Source organism: Balearica regulorum, chromosome 5, assembly GCF_011004875.1.
Source record: "Balearica regulorum gibbericeps isolate bBalReg1 chromosome 5, bBalReg1.pri, whole genome shotgun sequence".
Lineage (NCBI taxonomy): Eukaryota > Metazoa > Chordata > Aves > Gruiformes > Gruidae > Balearica > Balearica regulorum.
Window position 1 is genome coordinate 49377686 of NC_046188.1, and position 16404 is coordinate 49394089.

Below are 16404 nucleotides of genomic sequence, written 5' to 3' on the forward strand. Positions count from 1 at the left end.
TGGGAATGACACAACCAGCTGGGCTTTACAACTGAGGCAAGATTGGCTGAAGAGTAGTGGCATTACTGAGGCTTTAAGATGTAGAAAGACCAAATTGACAGTCCTCTTTTCGGTTAAGAGTGGAAACAGAAAACCCTAGACCTATTTGTTTTAATTCTGTTTTTTCATTAACCCACTATTATAGCACTTAGATGGGCAAAGTCTAAACCTCACAAATAGGAAGCACAATTTTTATTTGGCTTCCCTTTTAGTGACACTGGGATACTTGAATTTTATCAAATTTTAGCAAAAAATTTGAATTTTTATTGAATTTTTTTTTTTATGAAGGTGTGGAGAAGCTCTCTGTGCTCATGACCCACACGGAAACTTTGGCAGGAGGTCAGTCGTAGCCTTGAATTTTAGCAAAACAAATGTTTTGCTAAACAAAAGTGTATCTCCACAAAGTGTGGAGAGAGATACAAGCTTTGGAAGTCACATGGGAAATCCTATTAAGAACCTGATGAAACCTCATTTTTTTTTTTTTTTTATTGAACAAATAATTCTTCTCTCCTTGAAGCAGAAATGTGGGGAGTTTATGATTTGTTTGTCATAGCCTAGTTAAGAATAGAAGCTTAAACATGTAAAAAAGGCACAATGAAGCAAACCTATGGCCTATCAGGAACAACATCAGAACTATTTATTTCTGAATTTATAGCTACTAAACACTGTATGACAACAGGAAACCTGGAATAGAGACCCTCCTATCTGAAAACATTAGGCAGGCCCCAATTCCTGAATAAAAGGAGAATGTGCATTAGCCTTTTTTCTACGTGAAACATGATCTGAATTGTTAAAAAGGTAGAGCTTAGGACAATGGTGGTGTCATCCAGTAGAATACAGTTGTACTTACACTAGACAGGTTTTCAATGCATTTCTTGAACAGAATATACTTTCTGTAGTAGTTTAGTCTGCTTTCAACACAATCCTGCATTTGGGACTTAAAAAAGACAGTCAGGTTAATGCACATTTATTAAGTGGACAGATTCAGCTTAGTATAGTAGATTTCCCCTGGTGTTCACACACTGGTTTTGATTTAAATTTTTTTTTTAATAGAAATCCTTTCCTTTTTTTCCCCCCATTCTTACCGCTGTGTGAAAGCACGCACTAAGGGCCAGGAAAGGATGTTAACTTACTCTGTAGGAGAAGCAATCTAATTATTCAGCAAAGGTCTGCAACTCATAAAGTAAGCACATTGAGTAGAACAGGGATGTATTTTAGCTCCTCTTTAATTAGCCCAGCTGCTAAAAAGAATAATAGATGCATAATTTCTAAAGAGAAACAAGTGTTTTTAGAGACAGCATTATCCCTTCTATCCTTTTAACATATCTATTAGGAAAACAGGCATCTGTTCATATCTGCTCTTATTTATAATGCACTGTTAATTTGTATGGCACTTTTCAAAGCAATTTGAAATAATACTTCTTTGAGCCTAAGTAGTGTTTTACCAATGTGCTGATGGATAAATTGAGGCTTGGAAGAAGAACTCAGCTTTGCAAGATAACAGAATGTACTTGTAGGATGGGAAGTTCCATCAGTTATGGATGGATATGGAAGATATGACTGTCCTTATAAAGCACTTTCTTCCAGCTTTCAGGAGTTCTGATAAATACATATATCCAGCAGGGTCCTAAGGTGCTGTCCCTTTTAAAGGACTGTAGAGCACATTTAGGTTGTATTTTTTTCTTTTTTTCTTCCTTTAAGCATGGCTGGAGATAGGAAACCTGATCCCTCCACATAGCAGCTAATGCCTGCACAAAGATAGGGAGTGGGAATGGGAAGTCAGGGAGAGATGGGAGGAAAGTGTCCCATCTCAGCAGCAGCATAGGCTTATATCAGCTTAAAGTGACTGCAGCCTAAAAAAGTCATTCTTCCAAAGAAGTGGAAGACACAAGAATTAATTGGTGTAATCAGGCTTGCTTCAATTCACCTTAGTTCTTAGCCATATAATTTTCCCAGCTCTCAGACCTTTGTAACAGAAATTCCCTTTCTATCTAGCAAGGTATCTATGACTGACAAATTCACCATGGCAAAAGACAAGTGTGCTGAAGCTGAAGTTTTACCATGATGAGCTGCCTGACCCACCCCTGAGGCAGCAATGCGCTTGTGAATCTGTTCCCAAATCACCAAAGCTTTAAGCCTGACCTAGTAAGATAAACCAAAATTGAAGTTGGTTTACTTGAATATCCCAAGGTGAAAACTGCACTTGGTTAGAAGCTCACTAAAAGTGGATCACGCTTTGTTTCCATACCCTCAAACCCTTGCTCACAGGTTCCCCATAAACAACCTCCTTGAAGATGAAAGCTAATAACTCACTACATTCTCCACCACGATCTTACATTTCATCCACACCCCCATCCCACAGGAGTCTCTCTTCCTCTTTTCCTTATTTCTTTTTTCTTTATATGGCTGAAGAACCTTTTTCTATTATTTTAATTTCCTTTGCAAGGTCAAATTCAGCTTGGCTTTTGGCAATTCTTCCTTTGTCCCTGAGCTCTAAGACATAGCTTGCTTTGATGACCAGGCTTTTTTCAGTCCCTGATAGGTCTTGGCTTTTCCCTTGAATGAGAGATTTGGCTGGGCTCATTGTATATCCCACAAGATTCATCACTATCCTTTCCAGCAGACCTTGTATTGAATAGAACTAGTGCTTTAAGATGGTCTTATCCTTGCAGCTATTTTTTATTACTTGGGCATCCTTTTTGAACTCACTGGCATAAAAAAATAAGTAACATATCTCCAGTCTTCAGGGTGAGTCCTAATGGAGCTTTCACTTATCTTCAGAGGACACTTCTGGCTTTCCAGAATGGTGCAGTAAAAACTACCCTTTTGGAAGGATGCATTTCCACTCAATTTCAAATTTCTGTCAAACTTCTAACACAACCCTTCCCAAGTACTAATAGAAGAACTCCTTGTGTGGTTTTTATCACCTCATTTTCCAAAGTTCTGCAGTTTGGAACAGGACAGTATTTGAGGTTTAGCAAGGACAGAGATGGCTGCGTCATATGTGTGCCCAGACCATGAGGGTGATAGGAAAACCAGACACTCTTGTGTCAGGGAGATGATGACTACATTGCTAACTGTTCAAGCTCCTCTGCTGCACACCAGGTTGCCCAAGCACATCTTGGACAAGGAAGTCAGCATGTTTTGAAAAGGTGAAGCAAAAATAAGAAGCAAAAAAGGGAATTTTGGGCCAGAGAAAGTGAGGGATGTGGGTGAGCCTGGCAAGTCAAATCAGAGCTGGATTTGCTGCAACTTTGTAAAGGAAGTGAGTGACAGTAGAAGCATGATAGTTCAGCAGATTAAAACTATTTGCCCTTCAAGCTATTTCAACACTAGGAGTAACCTACTTCCATTCCTTCCCTTCCCTGGCTCCTGTGGGTTCATGGTACAGAGGCAGACAGGCAAGCACCACTTTTAAAAGGCAAATACTGAGCTGAGTCAAAATCAAGAGCAAAGGCTGAAAGTTTTGCCTTTCCGGTTTTGAGGATCTGTGGAGAAACTGAGGTCCTTTTACTGACAGGGGATGTCAATAAGCATTAAACTACTCAGCAAAGTGGCTGTGCATTTCTTTCAGTGCCAGCTCCTCTGTAGATGCTCTTAACCTGCTTTTCAGCAGCTCAGCTCCCAGCACTGGCTCAGCGGAGGCCAGAGCAGGATCAGCCAACTCACCCCTCCACATGGTCCTGCTGTATCTTCTCCTTGCTATGGCTCATCACCCACACGGAGGTTTTCACAGAGGAAGCTCAGGGCTCACCTGTTAACAGGGAGGGGTCCCCAAAGTGAGGAGCCTTTGGCTCCTCCAAAGCTCAGCTCAGCACTGGGGAGCAGGGGAGGTGACAGCATCTCTGTGATGAACTGCCATCGCTGTAACTCAGCCCTCAGAATGATACTGCTAACAGGGAGGACATTAACTGGGAACATCCCCTCCTACTGTCATCTTACAAAATCCATTGCTGACAGCCTGAAATGTGCTACAGGGACTAGGCGGTCTCATTACGTCATTGAAAAGCATGAACGTGTTGCCATCTGAACCTGGAAACACAGCCACCCTGTGTATACCTCAGTGCTCATCTCCCACCTCACTTGTCCCTCAGGCTGGACTCAAAGCACCAGGTGAAAGGTTGCATTGTCCTCTGCCAGGCTGTCGAGCCGAGTAGGTCTTTCCTCCAGCACTTTCCCCAGAGGTTTGCATGCCTTCCCAACACAGCCATTTCTTGCTTGGTTTCCATAGTCTTGAGCTGCTGTTTACGCCTGGATTTAATAGGCTTTTCTTCCATGATTAAAATCCCATAAATTAATCCACTGTTTATTTGCCTGTCCGGCGACTTGTTTGTTCTTTTCAGCTAAATATTTTGCATGGGTTGTCAAGCAGCTTCTTCCTGCTTCTCCCAAAATCAGGTCAAGTCACTTTCTGGACTGTGACACTGGGAGATGGAGCCACTGCCTGCAAGCCAGACTGCCTGCTTTGGAGGATTATCAAAGTCAGGCCCACAAAGCACCCCGCAATTATCTCTGCCACAGCTGGCCAAGGCCTGGCTTCCACTATTTTACTCAGTCAATAAATCTCCCACCACTCTTCTCTGCCTCATTCTCTTCTGTTTTGGGGTAATAATGGCCAAGTGTGGGTGTGGGGAGCCGCCATTCCTCAATCACACAAGGGGGAGCAGAGTTACGCCTCTTCCTGCCAGGAGCCCAGGCTGAGCTCAGCAACACAAATAAACGCACATTACATATGCTAGCAGCTCTGTGCATCTCCCTCTTAAATTTCTGAGGGAAAGGCTTCCTTTGTTGTTTGCCTGGAGATACTTAATGCAAAACAAAAGGGATCCTACTGTTATTAAAGAAGTGCATAAAGTCTTCACTCAAATTTCTTTAAAGAATAGCTTCTACAAAACTTCAGGATAATAGATTTCATGATTTCTGTGAAGAAAATCATAGAGAGGATCACTTAAAAAAAAATCTCAAATCCACACATTTTCTTGTCAAGGCTATATATGTTGCCCAAACTGCAGTACCTGAGAACCTGAAAGGGAATTAAATTGTCAGTAAATCAAAACACTAAGTTTATTTTGATACAAGAATTTATTATTGGAATAAAAAAATACAGAACCTTATTGAATGACAGAAGCAGCTTTCTTTTTCCTTTTGGAATGATTATGGGGGTGGGTAGTGGGAATAGAAAGGTTTCAGCACAAACAGCAGCCTGTTTTCCAAACTCAGCGGTGGTAGACTCTCCCCAGTTCGTACACCAGGCACAAGGGAAAGGCTCAGTTCTGAGGAGCACGAAGGGCTGAATTTCATTTCCCAGCAAAAAGGAAAAAATTAAGAAACAGTTTGGTGGTGCCTTTTTTATGCAGCCAGTAAATATCATTAGGGGAAAAGATAAGCTTCTAGGAACCAGGCTTCATGAGGCCATGGAGAATGAAGTGAGACAGAGCAGCAAAGTTCAGTGGAAGGTAGCTGTAGTGGGTTGACCCTGGTAGGAGGCCAGGTGCCCACCAAAGCCACTCTATCACTCCCCCTCCTCAACAGGACAGGGGAGAGAAGATACATCAAGAGGCTCGTGGGTTGAGATAAGGACAGGGAGAGATCATTCACCAATTACTGTCATGGGCAGAACAGACTCAACTTAGAAAAAAAAAATAATCTAATTTATTACCGAGAAAACAGAGTAGAGCAATGAGAAACAAAACCAAATCTTAAAACACCTCCCTCCACCCTTCCCTTCTACCCGGGCTCAACTTCACTCCCGAAATATCTACCTCCTCCCCACAGCGGCACATGGGGACAGGGAATGGGGGTTATGGTTAGTTCATCACACGTTGTCTCTGCCGCTCCTTCATCCTCAGGGGGAGGACTCCTCTCATTGTTCCCCTGCTCCAACATGGAGTCCCTCTCACGGGAGACAGTCCTTCACGAACCTCTCCAACGTGAGTCTCTCCCACGGGCTACAGTCCTTCATGAACTACTCTAGCATGGGTCTCTGCCACGAGGTGCAGACCTTCAGGAGCAGACTGCTCCAGCGTGTGTCCTCCATGGGGTCACAACTCCTGCCAGCAAAGCTGCTCTGGCGTGGGCTCCTCTCTCCATGGGGCCACAGGTCCTGCCAGGACCCTGCTCCAGTGCGGGCTTCCCACGGGGTCACAGCCTTCTTCAGGTCTCTCCATCTGCTCCAGCATGGGGTCCTCCATGGGCTGCAGGTGGATATCTACTCCACCATCAACCTCCATGAGCTACAGGGGGACAGCCTGCTTTACCATGGTCTTCTCTACGGGCTGCAGGGGAATCTGTGCTCTGGCACCTGGAGCACCTCCTCCCTCTCCTTCTTCACTGACCTTGGTGTCTGCAAAGTTTCTCACATCTTCTCACTCCTCTCTCTGGCTGCAAAAGCTGCTGCTCCTTTTTTTTCCCTCTTCTTAAATATGTTATCCCAGAGGCGCTACCACCATTGCTGATGGTCTTGAACTTGGCCAGCGGTGGGTCCATCTTGTAGCTGATTGGCATTGGCTTTGTCAGACCTAGGGGATGCTTCTAGCAGCTTCTTGCAGAAGCTGCCCCTGTAGCTACCCCAACTACCAAAACCTTGCCATGCAAATCCAAAACAGTAGCTCCAGCAGACATGGTAATTAGGTTATGAAGCGCAATGAAACAAAAAGTAACAGTGTGAGAAGGGAGCCAGGTATAGGCACAGACAGGAGTACTACACTATAGAGATGTAGGGCTTGTTGCAATGACAAGGCAGCCCTGTTACTCAGAGTTTAAAACAAAAGGAAAAAGGATGTTACATAACCACAATGGGGCGAGGGCGAAGGAAGAGGGGGAGGAGAGAGGGAAGAAGAGAGAGATACTCATTATGTTTCCTTCATGTCTCATCTATCTTTCTAGTCTGCTCTCTCTCTTTTTACCATCAAACTCCATGAAAGCAGTCATCAGGTCTGTCAGCTGGTTAGGAGACACGCTGACAGCACCATGCGCTCATTAGGTTTCACTTTGTAGAATTTAGACAGCATGCTAACGGAGAAAGATGGGATCTGTACTTACTGTGGCAGTCCAGAGTCAGTCTGAGGTTGTTTCCTAAAAGGGCACTTCCAGCAAAGCTTAAATATCACCATACGAGGTTATGCTAAATAATAAAAAGATTTTAATTATGCTGCCATATTAGAAATGCCAGATAAAACGAACCTTTAAAAATAATGAAAAATCTTGTTTCCTTTGGCAGTGAAGCCAAGTGTAACACCATGTGCTTCTGAGTGAAAATAGGGAGTGAAACCAGGTAAAACACACCTCAAAATTGGCCTTTCCTAGTGAACATCCTAGTCGTCAAGAGTAGCAAATTCACAAACAAAAATGCAATCAAAATATGCTATTATAGATTAAATAATCTGTACTATATATGAAGCCATAAATCAGTCCTATGATCTGAAGAAGAGTTTCTCATGTGACATCATGGTCTGTGTTTTTTTTAAACTATTTTTCTCACCACAGAAGTGGGAAGGTCTTGCAGAGAAAAGACTGAAATGAACATATTCCTTTCCTCTGGTCTGTTCGCCTCCTCTGGCTGGCACTGCAAAGCTGCCCATGTGTCCTTTAGACACCCAAACAGAGCTGACGTATCAGCTGTGTGCTACCATGTAGTCTGAGATTTCCTGGACCAAAGACCTCAGCCAACCTCATGCCACACATGATCTGACAAAACACTGAATAATAGGTGCTGTCAATCCTCGGCAGATAATGGCTTCCTTCCAAGTGTCCTCCTCTCTGTTCCCTGCTTGCAGAGTACACGGTGATCAATGAAAACTGCCCAGGTGCTGAGTGGAATATCATGTGTCGGGAGTGCTGCGAATACGACCAAATAGAGTGCATCTGCCCAGGACGGAAAGAAAGAGTGGGCTACACCATTCCCTGCTGCAGGAATGAGGAGAATGAGTGTGACTCCTGCTTAATCCACCCAGGTATGTTTAGGGCCACACTGTGTTCACACTGGCTTTTTGGCCAAGGCATCAGCACGTGATGGTAGCTGCTGGGCAGGGAAGTGGAGAGGGCAGGCACATCTCACTGGGGCATGGGATTGCCCCATGCCTCCTCAGGAACTACTTCTGCAACTCTGCTGACAGCAGTAAGACACTTGGCAAGGTAGCATCGCTGCCAGAAAAAAACCCACTTACTACCAGCAGTGTTGTTGTCAGGTTGTCTTGGGCAGGCCTGGGAGCTGCCAAATCGCGATGTTGCAGCTGGCTTCATACCAGGAGTGTTTCATAGGTGCTCTGGGATGATGTGCATCCCCAAAACAAGAAGGTAGAGACAACTTGGAAGTCTGGCTAGCAAGGAGGACAGGCCAAAGTGAAAGGTGAGAGCAGGAAGAGACAGGAACAGGTAAGGACATCAAAATCACTTGGGCTGGGCCTGAGCAGCACCAGCATCCACATTCAGATGCCTGAGAGAGGCATTTACAGTCAGAGCAATGAGATTTAGAGGTCTGGGCAAGTCAGACTGGGAGTTTGGCTCCAAATCTCAGAGTCTGAGCTCCCTAGGGTTTGGGGGTGGAGGTTGGGTATGGTTCACAGCAGGGAAGCTATCAGCACTGCAGCAGTCACTAATCTGATTGGCATTTTTGTGGAAAAGAGAGAGAGAGGCTGCTTCTCTCCCTGCAAGACAATCTACCCTGGCTTTCCTCTAACGCAGTGGCTCTCCTTTCAGGCTGCACCATTTTTGAGAACTGCAAGTCCTGCCGCAACGGCTCCTGGGGAGGAACGCTTGATGATTTCTACATCAAGGGGATCTACTGTGCAGAGTGCAGAACTGGCTGGTATGGAGGGGACTGCATGAGTAAGTGTCCTACACGGGCAGGGAGGCATGTCAGGGACAGGGCCAGATCCGTGCTGTGCCTTCCCAGCTATTCCTGTACGGTGACTTTTGCAAAGGGCATAGGCAGGAGAAGGCAAACACAACCAGGCAGTAAGCCAATCTACAGTGGGGAAAACTTCTCTCCCAGTGCTCATCTGCTAGGGATTGGCCCACGCCCTAAGTCACAGGGGGTTACAACCCTACTAAACTTCTGGTTTGTTTTCGTTTATTTTAAAACTTTGACTACTGTGACTCTGGAAATCTTCTGTTCTTTGCATTTCTTGGACATGCTTCAGCATAACTGATTCCCTGGAGGCCTTCAGCAAAGCATAAACATTTACAAGGGCAACAGCTATATCAAAGAGCTTCTCCTCTGTCCTCCTTCAAACCCTAGGCTGCAGAACTAGCCCCAAGGAAGTCCCATGCTCCCTCCCTCCTTTGCACAACTCCGTCACACTCCAAGGCAGCTTTGGAAAATGCTGTCTTGCAACTAAGCACTGCGATGGACTAGGAATATTTCAGGCTCTGGTAGCGATATCTGAAGGTTTTGTTCACAACAGTGTAAAGCTCCTGCTTCTTGGATTTTGCTAAGCTGTTGTTCCCAAGGCTATCTTTCAATAGTGAATTCCATAAGCTAATTGGATACAGTTTAAGACTAGTATTTCCTTTACCAGTTTCTCACTGGTGGAGGTATAGCCTTTCACCAACTCTCTTTTATTGACTGTTTCTTTGTTCACATTTCACTGAAAGGTATGGAAGCAGATTTGCTTTTCCTACTCTGTTCTGTCCATTATTCTACACATCTTAGTCTGGTTCCCTCTTAGTTGTTGATTTTAAAGCAACAATGGAACCTGCTTTCCCAACACAGCCCATGACCATTCAGGAGGTAAAAGCAAACAAAATAAAGTCATTGCTTCAAACAGCAGAATATGGAGAATCAACATGTCTCAGCAATGAGGCTAACTCAACCTTGGTTCTTCAGAAGTTGATAAACTAAGTCCCTTGTGGTTTTTGGTGTGATCTCTGATAGCACTTTAAAGTCCTGTGTTTGCTCTGGGTTGATGCTAGAGCTCCCCTGGCACTTTTTATAAGAGCAGAACCAAGAAAGAATGATTAGCTCATCTAATCCTTCCTCCCTCTGCCTGAGTAGATTGGTTGCCTACAGTATATTTCAGTCTGCTCTGCCTACTTGTGTTTTAAAGCAAATACACCCTCACACTGCAGTCTATTTGGACCTTTTTCCAATACCAAAATTTTGCAGAGTTTTGTCTTATAATGTTTTTCCTCCTACTTGCTCTTTTGAGGGAAGCAGTGTGACACTGAGGATTATGGTCTCTTTTGTGTGGTTCTGCAGTACTTCAGAGGCAGGGTAGGATGGGCAGATAGTGCTACCATCTCTTCTACTCTTAAAGAAAAGCACAAACACAGTTGCGATCCCAGCACACTCCTGACCTCCTCTGCTCTGGCTCTCATGGCTATCTCACTTTTGGCCTTGACAGTAGGCTCAGGCATGCAGAGACTGCATGTCCGAAAAGCAGCCTATGACCATGCTGGGTGCTGGCCTGCAGGCTCAAAACTATGTGGCTTTGGGTTTGGAGGGCAGCCAGCGAGTAGCCTTTGTACAACAGTGTGTACCAGCTGCTAGAGCAGTGGATGTGCTAACACAACACATTTTGGAGAGCGAAGGAGAAGGCATCTCTCTTTGGTACCTGCACGCAGGATCACATCTGGAACCTTGCAGCCTGCCCTGGGCACCTTGCCAGCAACAGAGTGCCAGTGAATCCCCGGAACACAAGGGAGCGCAACCACAGTAACTGAGGGATGTAATCTGTCTACTTCATCCTATATTGCAAATGCCGATGCCCTCTGCTAGCAAGCACACCGACAGCCCGCGGGACCTGCCCTGACCAAGCTGGTCGTGTGCACAAGCCGCACACAAGGCTTCACCCACACCAGGTCGCCGGCTGTGGGGAGCAGCGTTGCCGTTGCCGTTGCCGTAGTGGCCAGAAAGGAGAGCTCCTCCTGGCAGAGCTGCTCTTGCAAGGCGTTCCCAACTGAAGCTTCTTCCCCAGATGTTACCTCCTCCAGCCCAGCGACGCCCGCGCCGAGGGCAACCTGCCCGCAGACTTCACTCCCCCCGCCCACACCTGAAAGCCGTAGAATGGTTGCCCAAGCACGGACTGGTGCGGAGGAGAGATCCGGGGCTGCGGGCGGGTAGCGCTCCCGGACGGACCCACCTCCGCTGCCCGGGGAGCGCCAGGCTTTGTCTCCCTCTCGCGGGGAGTGGGCGGCGTTGCCGCGGAGCATCGGCTTCGGTGTGCGGGGGGGCAGGCCAAGGAGTCGAGGGGCTCGAGCGGGCTCCGCCGTAACCAAGCGAGCGGCCCGGCGGCGAGCGGCCATCCCTCCAGCTCCATCGCTTCACTACCGAACCGCCCTATGAAACAGCGCCGGGCACGGCCCGACCCGGGACTCCCCTCCTGCGGCGCAGCCTCCGCCCTTCCGCTTTCTCGCCGCTCCGTTTCCCTCAGGGGCCCCGGCCCGCCCGGGGGCGCCGCGCGGCACCGCCACGGCGCGGGCGGTAGGTGGCGCCCGGGGACCCCGGAGGAGGCCCATGGCTGCAGGCCCCGCGAGCTCCTGTCAGCCGGGCGGGGAAATGGCCGCGCGTGTAGGCAGACAGTATGAGTGCCAGGGATTCAGAGGAGCGCGCAGCTGCAATTTAGCATAAGGGCGGGATTAATGCCTATTTAATATCGCACTGGGGAGGAGGGAGGAGGGAAGCTATGGGACAGGCTCTATTTACCTCAAGGAGCATAGGCAAGGCCTGTCTGCACATCAGCCCAGCAGCCGTGGGGTGCCCTGTCTGGCTCCATGGGCTGGTGGCACTGCCCAAGCCACAAGGCAGCAGTCAAGGGGCTGCCCACAGTCGCGAGGGCAGGGTGACCCTCTGGGAGTGATTTCTGGGAACTGCCAGCAAAAGTGGTGATGTGCCTGGAGGGCCACAGCAAAGAAGAAGTAGCATGGGCCAGCCTGTGGGCCATCTGGTGTCTGCTGACATAGCCGGACACATGGACATGGCTGAAAAACAGCCAAAGGACTGTAAAAAGAGAAATGATATATAGGGTGGTCCAAAGGAACGTTATTAGGAAAAAACCCCACACTGAATAGAGTTAATTGGGTACTGGGACATTTCTTAATAGGACTGTTTATTGGATTGGACTATCGTGCCCTTAAAGGCAAATCAGAATCTAAAATCAGAAGAAAAATGACCCTGCAGGACCCTTTACTCTGTACCCTGCACTCCAGCAGCCTTTGTCAACCACTGATTGTCATGTCCTTTAAGAACACGTACTCCATCAAAGTGGAGGAGAAAGTGGTGTTATCTAACAGCTGTCCTCAGCCTTGCTGTCTGAATGTGGTCCCCATGATGAACAAAAGTACTTGTAGTTTTAGAGACTTTGTGAACATTAGCATTTCACATAATACTGGTGACCTACAAACAACAGGCAGCAACAAGGCATGATGAGTGACAGCTGCCTTTCTGTATCAGCCTGTTTCTGAATACAAGTAACATTTCTACGCTCATCCTACTTTGTTCAGTCCTCTTGACTATTGAAGGAGCTCCACATTGATGTTGTAGCACTTGAACAGCTGATGATAATAAGCTCTTACCAGAGGTCTCCTCAGGACCTCTCCCTCCATTGACCCACAGGTCTCCGTGGGCTACAACTCAGATGTCTCCCGAATTGTTTTGTTTTCTGCTAGTAACAAACCTTAGAGGAAATCTTACTGTGGCCCTGAAAGCTGCCTTTTTTCAGGAACAGAACAAGGATGTTGACGCTCCGCCAAAGTGGATTTTTTTTTTTTTTTTTTTTTTTTTTTTTGGTAAATGAGGGAGAATTTGCCAGCATTTGTGTTTAGGATGTAAATTATTTTTGATAGCTTTCCAGGACTCCTGCAGGTTCAGAATGGGAAAAGACTTCTTTTGATCAACAGATGATTGAACTCTTGGTCTGGGGAGTCAGTCTAACTTCTGCTAGAAGGGCTGGAGATACAAGAGCACAGATCTGATGTGATCGCAAATGTGCTTTGTGCAGAGAAGGGCAGTAGCAAATCTGAGAGCGTCCTTTTGGAGGTGGTCATTGAAAGGCTCCTCTTTAGCCTCAGACCACCTGCTTTGCTGGCCAAACCTACTTCCTTGGCACCAGTGTTCAGAGAGTTCAGGCTGTACCACTGCAAACAGAAAGTGTGTTTAGTATGCCATGCACACAGATATCTCTCTGCACCAGTTCTTTGTCTTTCCTTTGTTAAAGGCATCGGAAACTCAAAAGCCCTTCAGGACGAAAGGGAAACTTTCTTTGAGGTGGTCCAAGCTCCCTGTCAAACCATCTGAAGATTTCTAGCAGCTTTGTCTCAGGTTGCTTTAGAGGCAGGAGCCAGCGGCAGCACAGGGTCCTGTTTCTTGCTGTGGGAAGGAGAATTATCATGTGCACCACAGCAGATCCTGCTGTACTTGCTGAATCCTAATGTGGTTGCTGGGCATAGTCATTAATTCTTGCCTTTTACAGAGGGAACTAAGTGAGCCACAGAGGAGGATGAAACACTTTTGAGGAACTCTTCTGAGCAGCATTTCTGTTTCCTTGGGTCCTGCTTAATTAAGGGTAACCAAGGGTAAATGAACAAAGGGTATTTCATTTGAGCAACACTTTCTTAAGAAGAAAAAGTGGTAACTAACCTGCAATTTTCACGTTTCCCCATAGACCAGATGCAGCAGGACTGATTTCCAGACACTAAAATCAATGGGAACCGCAGACACTTGGTATTTCACCAAATCAGGTCACTGTCACCCTCTTTTCCCAAAGGAAGGAAGGGCCCCGAAGCGAGTGTTAAAACCTACCATTTCAGTAGGAAACATTCATCCTATATTACTGGTTAAAAGTTTAGGGTTCCTTTTTGGAAACAGATAGAAGGAGCAGGGCTTTCTGTTGGACTGAAGAGGTAAAAAGAAGTGGGAGATTTGCTGTGGAGCTCTTTTGGGTCATTTGTCTTTTTGCTTATTATCTGTGGTGTGCAGCCTATAAGTCTCCTGGTTCAGTGATGCTGTTAGACTTAATTGCAATTTCTGGCTTATGGATACAGTCTCATCCCCCAGCAAAGCAACAGAAGGCTTACCAGGGAATGTAGCCATGTGCAAGACTCTAGTCAGAAAGATGTAGTCAGGAAAGTAGAAACTGAGAAATTCTCTCTGTTTTGTACATAATGATTTAACTGTGCATTTTGCTAGCACTTGCATTTACAGATTACAGAAGGCTCTACAAAAATTGCTAAACAACTTTCCTTCTTCCACAGAGGAAAATACCATTAGCCATATTTTATAGCTGGGGGAAAGGGAGAGGTTACCAAAGGTGAGAGAACTCTCTGGGCTAAAAATGTTTAGCATCCAAGATGAGGAATCAGGACAACTATCCCTGGACAGCTGCCTAGGGACAGCTGCAGCATAGCCATGAAAACATACTGCTTCCTCAGTATGTGACATTGTCTGATGTTTGTTCAGGTTATTGTCCTCTGATGTTTTTCTCAGACTGGGCACAAATGACTGGAGTACTTAATCTTTTCCTGTTGATGCTGGGCACTGAAGTACATTTCATAGCATGATGGAAAGCTGAGAGTGGGACAGGAGGACAGGAAGCACAGGAGTGAACCTGAGAGAAGGGATGAGGGCTGTATATTATATTTGTGTTACATTGAGTCATTGGTGGAGGAGCTTTGATGGTTATGTGTCTCCGTTGGCATGGTGGCATTAACATGTGAGGATGATGTGGTGAATCCTGAGGACTCTAGGAATACATCAGCTGTTTTTCCTCCAAGAGTCTCCTTGTGAAAGACTTGAAACTATGATGTTGGGTGCAACAGCTCCTCCTCTCATTGTTTTGCTCACTTGAGCTAATTCAAGTGTTCATTGTACCTTTGGCACTTTCCCACCAGCTTCCTCAGTTTCAATGATTACAGAGGTCAACATGAGATCCATCAAAACTGTTCTGAGCTGGAGCGTCAGCCAGGTGGGCGGGTGAGCTAATCAAGAGTGGGGCAAAAGCTGTAAGAAATGGTTTCATGGGGCTGCGTTGCAAACCAGGGAGAAGCAATCAACTAAAATTTTTCTAAGGGTGCTCTTAGTCTAGACAATACTCTAATAGAGTCATAACTCGTTTATAGCCATTGTGTTCCTGTTCCATTATTTTATATATTGCCTTGTAAGAAAGTGTGTATCTTCCTAAGCCACCCTATCTTATAATTCTGGTGTTTTTTCTACATGTATTTTCTTCAAGTGCCTCTTGAAGGTCCCTCACACAGATTTTTTTTTCTTCTTTTGCTCCCCAGGGTGTGGGCAGGTTCTTCGGGCTTCTAGAGGTCAGATTTTGCTGGAGGGTTACCCACTGAACGCACGATGTGAATGGACTATTCACGTTCAAGGTGGATTTAACATTGAATTAAGGTAGGTCATTCTGACTTTTAGCCAGCACTGGTTTCAGGTGGACATTGGAGCATGTGGATAACTGAGAGTCATTGTGGGTCAACAGCTGGGAGTCCTGGGGGAGTGAAGGTACTGCCACCACTTTGTGTTTGGTACCTCAGCTCTTTCCCCTGCTCTGGCCTGTGATGGGCAGCCACTGCACAAATCATCAATGCTGTGCCTTCAGTTCCCATTTAGGACAGCTGGATGCTAAGGGGAGTTTCTCAGATATTGGGCAAAATGTGTCTCTCTAGAGGTCTCTTCAAGACCTTGACACAAAAGCACTCAGTATTTTCTGAAAAGTGTACCAGGCTGAACTAAGACGTTCTTTGAAGAAAACCTGTAGGAACATTTTGATATGATGTCTCATGCCAGGAGAAAGTTGCCCATGAGACCTGCCTTGCATTTAGCTTACATTTTCCCTCTCTTATTTTTCTTTCACTCATTTTACGAGCCTTATCCTCTTTACCAGCCTCCATTATTCCTCTCACCATTCCTATGTCTGGAGGATGTGATTGATTCTCCTGCAAGTCATCGGTCCTCTGACCTATGTATGCTTCAACCTGTTAACCCACCACTACTGACTCAAGCTCACAGTTCTTGATTGGGTATCCTGCCTAGTGCAGGAGAGCCCCTAGTTGGGGTAATTAATACTGTTTTCACACGTGTAGCAGGGAGCTCACCCATGTGGCAGGAAGATTGACAGGGGATTGTATTCAAAACCTACTAGCTAATATAATAAAAACAGTAGCTAAAGCCTTCATATCAATATTTAACCAGCTTTGGAGCCCAGGAAAAAGAACTATGCTAGATACACAAATTTCTTCCTATATGTTTAAAGAGAGACCTAATAAGAAGAAATCAATTGAAGAGCTGAGCTTCTGGCATTCCCACACTGAATGCCCTTTTTTCAGACTTGCAACTGCAAGCCTGTTGTGTAGATATGAGTAGCTGCAATTATTGCCCGGAAGGCATTGGAGCTCCTTTACTCTGGAGAAATATGTATGAGACAC

General features: G+C 45.9%; 1 protein-coding gene and 1 long non-coding RNA gene across 4 annotated transcripts in view; one reads left to right on the forward strand and one right to left on the reverse strand.

Annotated features, from left to right (window-relative positions):
- Positions 1 to 16404, forward strand: part of PAMR1 (peptidase domain containing associated with muscle regeneration 1) — a 61557-nt gene that overhangs the window by 3813 nt on the left and 41340 nt on the right. For all 3 annotated transcript variants that reach the window (XM_075754794.1, XM_075754795.1, XM_075754797.1), the window contains exons 2-4: positions 7815 to 7991; positions 8737 to 8865; positions 15259 to 15373. In XM_075754794.1, the coding sequence (XP_075610909.1) occupies positions 7815 to 7991; positions 8737 to 8865; positions 15259 to 15373 (421 nt within the window). The remainder of the gene's footprint in view (positions 1 to 7814; positions 7992 to 8736; positions 8866 to 15258; positions 15374 to 16404) is intronic.
- LOC142602076 (uncharacterized) lies at positions 6172 to 11522 on the reverse strand. Its single transcript, XR_012835743.1, has 3 exons — positions 11121 to 11522; positions 7081 to 7162; positions 6172 to 6532 (listed from the first exon to the last, which is right to left on the reverse strand). It is a non-coding gene; the product is annotated as an uncharacterized LOC142602076 (long non-coding RNA).